Source organism: Salvia splendens, chromosome 18, assembly GCF_004379255.2.
Source record: "Salvia splendens isolate huo1 chromosome 18, SspV2, whole genome shotgun sequence".
Lineage (NCBI taxonomy): Eukaryota > Viridiplantae > Streptophyta > Magnoliopsida > Lamiales > Lamiaceae > Salvia > Salvia splendens.
In genome coordinates, this window is record NC_056049.1 from 22,125,840 (window position 1) to 22,134,807 (window position 8,968).

Sequence of the window (8,968 nt, forward strand, 5' to 3'; positions counted from 1 at the left end):
TAAAGTCGTGTAGGGAACTTTTCCGAGGTGAAGTTGATTGTCTATTGTTAAATTAATAAATTGGCCTCCGTTTTTTTCATTAATTAAGACGACGTTACTTCATTTACGGAAATTGAGAATATTGTAGTTCCAAAAGAAAAAATATTTCAAGTGGGTTTAAAATGTAAACTAGAGAAAAAGTTGGTTATAAGTTAAAATGTAAATATTTCTTGTTGAGAAATTATTTACTAAACTTAATTAACACACATTCTTCTTTTCTAAACATACTAACAAGTTGTCATGCATCATCCATGATATGATATGATATGATGATACATACACATGAAAAGTGAATAGACATATATGAAATGACAGATAAATTAGTTTGTGTTTGTCCCTCTGAAAGTATTCGTGGACGAATGAATACATCCTCAATTATTCAATAATTACGTCCAGCCATGTTGGGGGAAAGACAAAAACATCAAAACAAAAATATTTCTCTATTTCGTGACTATTTTAACAACTTTGAAAAAGTTTCTTATATCATGATTCACTGTTTCAGTATTTTTACTACTATTTCTTGCAAAAACTTAACTTTATTACTCCCTCCATCCCTGAAGAGTATGCACTATTTCCTTTTTTATCCGTCCTCAAAGAGCATAAACTTTCAATTTTGGAAACTTTATTCTCTCAAATAAGAAACTCATTCTCCAATAACCATACTTAAAAACTTTCTGTATCTATTTCTCTCTTACTTTACTAATAATACATTAAAACCCTTTACTAATAATACATTAAAACTCATGCAGAATCTAAAGTTTATACTCTTTGGGTTGGGGACGTATTTTAACCGTAGTATAAACTTCATGTTCTGAATTTTACTGAATTGGTGAATTTTGCAAAAGTAATTTCACTACCTTGCCGGACAATGATTGGATGAAAAAACAAATTCTATTCTACAATCATTCAGGTAGCTGTCATGTACCAAATCAACACTGTCGACTTCTTTTTCTCCAGTTTTTCCTTTCACTTGATTTTCTTAACCACATAAACTCGAGCGATTATCGACATCACTTGTTAATTATCTTAATTATTGTTAACCTCTTGAGGGAATTAACTAATTGCATTTACAAAATTAGCACTTTCCATATATCAAAACTTATTACTAATAAACATCAATTATAATACGTACACACTATCTTTTAGAATTAGTAAAAAGCAAGCCCATTTGAGCCCATGATGGGAGTTGGAATATCGGGCCCGGCTCCGGAGGTGTGTGATTTCGGGCCCATGAGGCTGGGATCGTGCGTCGGCGGCGCCGTGGTGATCTCCGGCGGTGAAGTTCCGGGTATGTATGTCGGGTCATGGGCTACCCGGAGTAAAGGTAAACCACAATTTTGCTTGGAAATTGCATGGAATTGTGTGATATTGAAGCATAGATTGGGATGCTTTTCTTGAAGAAATTTGATGAGATTGAACCCACAATTGTACACATTTTCTTCTTTTTTCACTAGTTTAGGTGATGATGAATTTTGGTTTGGGAGTTGCAAGTGAGAAAATAGATATACATAGTGTGTGTGAAGGTGGCAATAAGGGAACACTTGGACTTCATGCAGAGAAGAATGGAGTTCAAGAATTCGTGGCTCTGAGATATTGATTAAAAATCCAATGCATTATTAAAATCTAAAATGATTAATACACGTAAATATAATTATATACTCCACAAATTATGACCTAATTAATTTTTGTCGAGGGTGATTACTGAAATTCAGAAAATGGAATACAGAATGAAGTAAAACAGAAACAAGGCAAATAAATACAGTGAGGCTAACATTCGATCAAATAGAACTTTGGGAAATGAATTGAGGTTGAAAAATTGCATCTTTGTCAGTTTCATACATTGTAAAACATGTCAGTTGGAGGGCATTGCTGTTTTTTGGGGTAACCGGTCACTCTGCATCGATCAAACGGTCTAGTGTTGATGTCATTGCTGGTTATAAGACGAGGCTCATGTTTAGGTCTCGATTTCGTGGCAAGATATCACAGTATCCAGCACCTGCAGCCTGAAGACTCTTCTGGACCTTCAAACCATCTGTCCCAGGTCGGATTTATTGGCCCGATGGTCCTGAAACGAGAGCGAAGACAAGAAATGAGCTCAGTAAGAGAAGTCGATTTGAGTAACTACTAAGGGGAAAACAAGCAGAAGCTTCTTACTCTGGGAGCAAAGGGTCTGGTCTTGTTTCAATGTTGATCAGCATCCTGGACAAATACATTTCACGTTAAAGGATGATGGCATAAGAATACGAACTTGTAAACTAGTGTAATCTTGCTTACTCTTTGCAAGCAGCCGAGGCGTTCTCCATTTTCTCAAGTTGTTCCAGTTCTTCCTGTTGAACAATTATCAGTCATGAGTATCTTTTTTCTTTCTTTTTTGTTGAAGTTGCATACTTAATAGAACTACATGGTTGTAGCAGAATCATGGATAATGATAAAAATGTATTTTGAGAAATGATGTTTGACCAAGGAAACAAGAAATCAAAGTTACTCCAGCAACAAGCATTCGTAAACATCATTTGACAATCAAACTGTAGAAGGTTCCTTGAAAAATGAAGACTACACCATATCTGTACAAGCTCATTCAAGAATATCCTCGATTCGACCAAGTTCTTGAAACGCCTGATGAAGCACATAATCTTGAAATACCGGTTGCATAGGACAGATTTTATGAATAAAATTTTACATGTTCCTCCATTTCTCCTAACTTTATAAAAGCCCATGTTTATGCAAATTAAAGATGTCGTGGCTGGTTTCTGGTATTTTGGCGTGCAGGGAAAAAAACCAAGTGACATCCACTAATTTGGCATCGATGTATATAAGCAAAGATATAGCAGTACCAAACTAGGCTTAAGGCTACATTCATTAATACTTCTAGCAAGGAAAGAATTCACAACCTACCTCTAAGCCAAACAGGAGAGTTTTTAGTATACAAAACGTGCATCGATAAGCTCCTATGAGCATATTAGATCTCATTTTATAGGTCATCAAATATGTCGAATCGACTTCTTATCCTATGAAGAACAACCCCCTTATTATGTTGCATGGAATTGGAAAAGGGAAGAACTAATAAACATATGGACTCTAAAAATGCTATACTAAAACCTTGTCAGCCTAATAATTCAATTTCTAACTTCCTTTTTCTCATTTCATACAACCCATCGCATAATGGTAGAGGCTAACCTGCAGTGTGCATGATGTGAGGGATCTTAAAAGTAACCTGTGTATCCACCTAGAACAATTTTAGTAGCCACAAATAAAATCAAGGTAGCATTCATAAAGCAACAAAAGACTCTTTTTTTCCCTCGGTAACATTAATTTCACAGGTAGAGAATCTTTAAGGTAGAAGAATTTCAAGAAGATCTTTTCCCCTTTTCATGTACTCACTACTAGCAACAAAATTTCAACAACAATGTCAAACACATCAAAAACAGACTTGAGTTCCCTCAAAAGAGACCAAAGAAGTACTTTCCTAGTATCTATCTTATGATCGGTAAAACGTAAAGCAAATCTTTAATAGAGCATCCTGCATAACTAATGGAAGATATTCCTCCAACCACACACACACATAGGCAGATACTAATAGCTGTTTAGTAACAAAATTCCAAGCCAGTAAGATTCTTTGGTCAAAACTATCATTCTATTAACTACATGAACTACAAAGAATCACAGGGCACATTTTACATTTCAAATATTTCCCTTGGCTGAAAATTACCAGCTGCTGAGAAGTTAAATTGACTAAGTTTAACGAACTAAGGTAGCCCCAATGTGAAGCTAAGCAAGAAAAAGACAACTGCAGAACGAAAAGTCTACTGCCCAACAAATTAGGGCAGCAATTTTGTTCTCTTCCTCAATAATTCCACAAACTAACAAGAAAGAAGCAAAGACCAACCAAAACAGAGTTCAATTCCAATGCACCATTACCATCAAGTTTTCACAAATACACAAACAGGGCCTCAATAAAATCACAACACAAAATCACAAAAAAAAAACAGTGAATGAAAAAGCTAAAAATTATGGAAGTCAACCGAAATATACCTCCAAGAAACGAATTTCTTGCTCGAGACTCTTCAATTCAGCAGATATCCTGTGCTTCCCTCGAGTATCCGCTGCTCCAGCACCCGATCGCACTTCACCGGAATTCCCTGTTTGCATTTTCCTTCCGAATTTCGGAAAGGGGGAGAAAGAGAGAGATAAAGCCCTCCACAATTGTGGTTGCGGATTTATGCTAGAAAGGCATTCTGAGAAAGGGGAAATGCCAGCTTCGTGATCAGTTGAACTACCATCTGAATCTCAGAGATTAATTGCAATCGTGAAAAAGGGATTGGGCTTTACTGTTTGGATTTATGCGGGCCGTTGTTTAAAGGTTCGTAAAAGGAAAGCGAAAAGCAGAAAGAAAGAAGCTTTGCTTTGGTTTCTTTTTAATTTGATTTTGTGAAGAATCAAATTATAAGATGAAGGGAAAGGAGCTGCACTTTGTTAGTCAAATGGATTTGTGTCTTTTTCTTCTCTTCCCCACTGATTTTTGGTGTTATAATATAGTATAGGATAATAGTTAAGGAATTATTGCTTGCCCCACTAATTTTGATGTTTTATTGCTGTGCTAATGATTTTTTACCTTTTTATTATTCTTTAACTATTATTATGCGGTATCGTGGGAGTTTATGCCTAATAATGAGGGAATCGCTTTTTGAGTATAAGGCCATCCGCAATGGGGTGGACGATGGCACGCCCGATGGCGCGCATCGTCCGCGCCCGCCATCGTCCGCCCCATTGCGGGTGCGTGACATAGGCCGCGGACGATCGTCGCGCCCTATACTAAGGGCGCGGAGTATAGCGCGGACGATGTCCATCGTCCGCCCCATTGCGGCCTACGCGGACGATGGCCGCGGACGATAGGTCATCGGCCGCGCCATCGTCCGCCCCACTGTGGGCTACGCGGACGATGACACGCGTTTTTTATTTTCTATTTAAATCTCGTTTCTCATTCATTTGTACATACGAACATATCAACTATCTCTTTACATATTCTCTCTCAACATCCAACCAAAATGAATCTCGGCAACGACACCAATAGTTCTAGTTCGTCTGAGTCCGGTAGTTCGACGTCAGAAGCATTAGATGCAGCCGTTGAAGAGGCCATGGCGGCATGCTATGTGGCAATGCAGCGCGAGGAGGAGGCGGCGGCAGCGACGGCTGAGCAAGTCCATAGGCCTATTCGACATAGGACGTATGTCCGACGCGACCAACCGGAAGCTCACAGACGTCTGGTTGAAGACTATTTTGCCGATCAACCACGATGGGGCCTGACTATTTTCCGCCGCCGGTTTAGAATGTCGCGGTACCTTTTTCTCAGCATTGTTCGGACATTGTCTTCACGTGATGAATGCTTCACGTTTCGGGAGGACAGCATCGGCAAACCCGGCCTTACACCATTGCAAAAGTGCACGACTGCTATTCGTCAGTTGGCATACAGCACCACGGCGGACCTTTTTGACGAGTACCTCCACTGCGGGGATTCTACAGGGCGCGAGTGTCTGAAGCGCTTTTGTCGGGGGATAGTAGAGGCCTATGGCGACATATATTTGCGCAAGCCGACTGCCACTGATTGCCAGGGTCTGATGCAGATGCACGAGACGGCGCACGAGTTTCCTGGGATGCTCGGGAGCATCGACTGTATGTACTGGCAGTGGAAGAATTGTCCGACGGCGTGGAGAGGCCAATTCACAAGTGGATACAAGGGCAGCCACCCGACGATGATCCTCGAAGCCGTCGCTGACCATCGACTCTGGATCTGGCATGCTTACTTCGGCGTAGCCGGGTCGAACAACGACATTAACGTCCTCAACTCGTCCACCCTCTTCACCGAGCAATGTAACGGCAACGGCCCAGCCATCGAGTTCACTGCCAACAGACGCCAATACCATATGGGGTACTACTTGGCCGATGACATCTACCCACGGTGGCCAGTTTTCCTAAAGACGATCAGCTGCCCAATTGGTGAGAAGAGGGTTTTATTTGCGCAAAAGCAGGAGTCGGCGCGGAAGGATGTCGAGCGGGCATTTGGTGTGCTCCAATCACGGTGGGCAATTGTGAAAGGGCCGGCTCGTTCCTGGTACAAGGAAGTCATCACCGATGTCATATATGCGTGCATAATCATGCACAATATGATAGTCGAGAATGAAGGCGGAAGCATCACCGATTGGAATGAAGATGACCGTGCATCTAGCTCGTCCGGCACGTCGACCGAGATACCCGATAGAGGGTTACCGTTAGGCTTCAATGAGGTTCTATCTAGACAGGTCTCAATGCGCAACCAACAGGATCATGCGCAGCTCATGAGCGACATGATTGAAGAAGTGTGGGCTCGTAACCGCCGTCGCTGAGTTTGCGTTTTTTTTAATTCGCATTGTAATGTATTAATTTTTATTAAATGAAATGAAGTTTTTGAAATTCGTATTTTAATTTATTAGTTTTTTAAAATTCGTATGGATTTTGTAAATATTAAAAAACTGATGATGTGGGGCGCCTTAGGGCGCCCCACTGTAGGTGGGGAGGTAGGAGGATAAAACTGATGACGTGGCGCGCCTTAGGGCGCCCACTGCTGATGCCCTAAAGAATAAAGTTAAAAGAAAAAAAAAGTTAACATAACTAATACAGTACATAGTATAAAAGAAATGTGATCAATTAATTAGGATGGAAAGAGTATTTTTAGAGGGAAACTCTTTTATTAGAGATCGAACTTAAATGAAATTGAGCAGAGAGAAAAGTAAGCTATTTTGTAATACTACATTTGTTCATAATTAAAAATTTGTCTACTTTTACCATGTGTTTTAATAAATTGATTGTATATTATGAGTGAAACAAGTGAATAGAAAATGGATTCCACTTCTAATAATTTTAGAGTGAGATGTTAATAGATATTTTAATATAGATGGCCAAAAATGATTTGTGGAGGCAATAATATGGACCTTTGGTATATAGATTCAAATGAAATGGATAATAACCATTTTGAAAAGTAATGGAGTAATATTAATGTGTAAGACAATAAATGTCAGCTTGTGGAGAGTGACTGTGCCATTTTCATATGAAGATAAGATCTACTTTTCATTAAAAGTTTAGACGTGATTGAATTTAAAAAATAAGATCTACTTTTCATTAAAAGAGTGACTGTGTCATATTATTATTAATTTAAAAAATTGAATTTTTAAAATATACTTTTTTGGCCCACCAAATATAATCGAATTGGAATGGCCATAAAAAAAATAGTCTCAATTCTAAAATTAAAAAGGTATTTTTCCTCATATTTTATTTATTTTTTCTTCTCTCTCCCATATATTAACCATTTTGTCAACAAAAACTATATTAATGTAGTAGTTTTCTATCTTTTTCACCAAACATGTTAGAAATATATAGATTCATTTAGTGAATAGGAGTATTAACTACTACAAATATTTTAGCCAAAACAACACTTGTACTATCAAAACCGAAATTAAACCTGGTCCATAGTTTAACCTCCCCCCTTCACTGAATCCAAAACAAATATTGGAAATTATGGATTACGTAAGTAAAATTAGTAAGAATATTAGCCTTTTATTTCAATGATTAATTTTTATTTGTTTAAGTTAAGTTATTTGAAAAGATTGAAATGGTTGATGATTGAATTCCAACCTTTAAGTTTCTGTGGAATTTAACCAATTTCAGATAGAAAAAGAAATACACATGGCAAAATAAATTAGAAGCGTGAAGAAATATGAATATTCAGTATGAAGCACACATTTATTTTGGGATAATTTCATTTTCTTAATCTCTTTCACTCACTAGATTAAACATGCTTACATGTTACTAAGGAGTAAGGATGACCGTTGGACATAATTTGTAGTTATGAACTAGTAGGTGCAGCAAATATTTAATCATACTCTATTATTGGAATACATCTTTGTTTAATACTATCATCATTTGGAGATGTGAATAGAAGAGAGAGTGATGGGGTGCGTACTAAACAAGCCCAACAGCAATAACGGCCCATCAGCCCAAAGCCCAAGGAGGAGTATGAGTTCGGCATCACCAAAGAGTTCGGCCTCAGCCTACAGCTCGGTAAAAGCCAACCTATCAAGCTCTGCTCTCAGGTCGGCATCAAGCTCTACTCTCAGATCGGCCACCAAAGCAGGAGTATGAGTTCGGCATTACCAAAGAGTTCGGCCTCAGCCTACAGCTCGGTAAAAGCCGACCAATCAAGCTCTGCTCTCAGGTCGGCATCAAGCTCTACTCTCAGATCGGCAACCAAAGCAGTTCGGTCTCAGTATTCGACCGAACAAGGAGTGGGTGGACCCATACAGGATGTCCAACACACCCACTACCACGTGGTGTCAACTCAGGCCACGATCGTAGGCCATGACCTACGCTACATCCACGATCTTAGGCCATGACCTACACGACATCCATGACTTAGGGTGGAGATGCAAGCCACGATCTTAGTTCCATATATAAATAGAACTTAGATCTGATATGGAAGGTTAAAGCTCTCTAGAGATAAAACACCATATAGCAAATAGCAAGTTTGTATTTGTAAGCTGTAGAAAACAGATCAAGCAATACAATCTTGCCCTCCCTTTTTCCCGTGGACGTAGATTTACTTCAGTAAATCGAACCACGTAAATTCTTTGTGTCATAATCTTCATTCTCTACCAGCATTTACAAACATCAGAAATTCGCGGAATCATCACTGGCGCCGTCTGTGGGAAACAGAGAACAAAATGTGTGATAAAGCGAATTTTTGATCCATTTTTTCCACCCAAAAAATGCATACCAGATCGCAGAGTACCCGTATTCCCGCCCGTGAGAACCAGGAGGAAGCCAATCCATCCCACAGGTCTGGAAAACAGCCTAGGGATAAATCCACCACCAGTTCTCATGGCGAAGGAACAAGCCGCTC

At 39.1% G+C, this 8,968-nt stretch overlaps 1 protein-coding gene across 1 annotated transcript; it reads right to left on the reverse strand.

Annotated features, from left to right (window-relative positions):
- Positions 1-1,767: 1,767 nt before the first annotated feature.
- Positions 1,768-4,583, reverse strand: LOC121776427 (guanine nucleotide-binding protein subunit gamma 2-like). The gene is made up of 4 exons (XM_042173603.1): positions 4,072-4,583; positions 2,314-2,366; positions 2,194-2,238; positions 1,768-2,104 (listed from the first exon to the last, which is right to left on the reverse strand). Exons 1-4 carry the CDS (start codon positions 4,186-4,188, stop codon positions 2,020-2,022), a joined length of 300 nt encoding a protein of 99 aa, XP_042029537.1. The 5' UTR covers positions 4,189-4,583; the 3' UTR covers positions 1,768-2,019.
- Between the last annotated feature and the right edge of the window lie 4,385 nt (positions 4,584-8,968).

Excerpts from the sequence above, each read along its gene's own strand:
- LOC121776427 (XM_042173603.1), bottom strand. The coding sequence starts at position 4,188 with ATGCAAACAGGGAATTCCGGTGAAGTGCGATCGGGTGCTGGAGCAGCG. Across the intron at positions 2,367-4,071 it reads AAGAAATTCGTTTCTTGGAG|GAAGAACTGGAACAACTTGA; the intron begins GTATATTTCGGT and ends ATTGTTCAACAG. Across the intron at positions 2,239-2,313 it reads GCCTCGGCTGCTTGCAAAGA|GATGCTGATCAACATTGAAA; the intron begins GTAAGCAAGATT and ends GTATTTGTCCAG.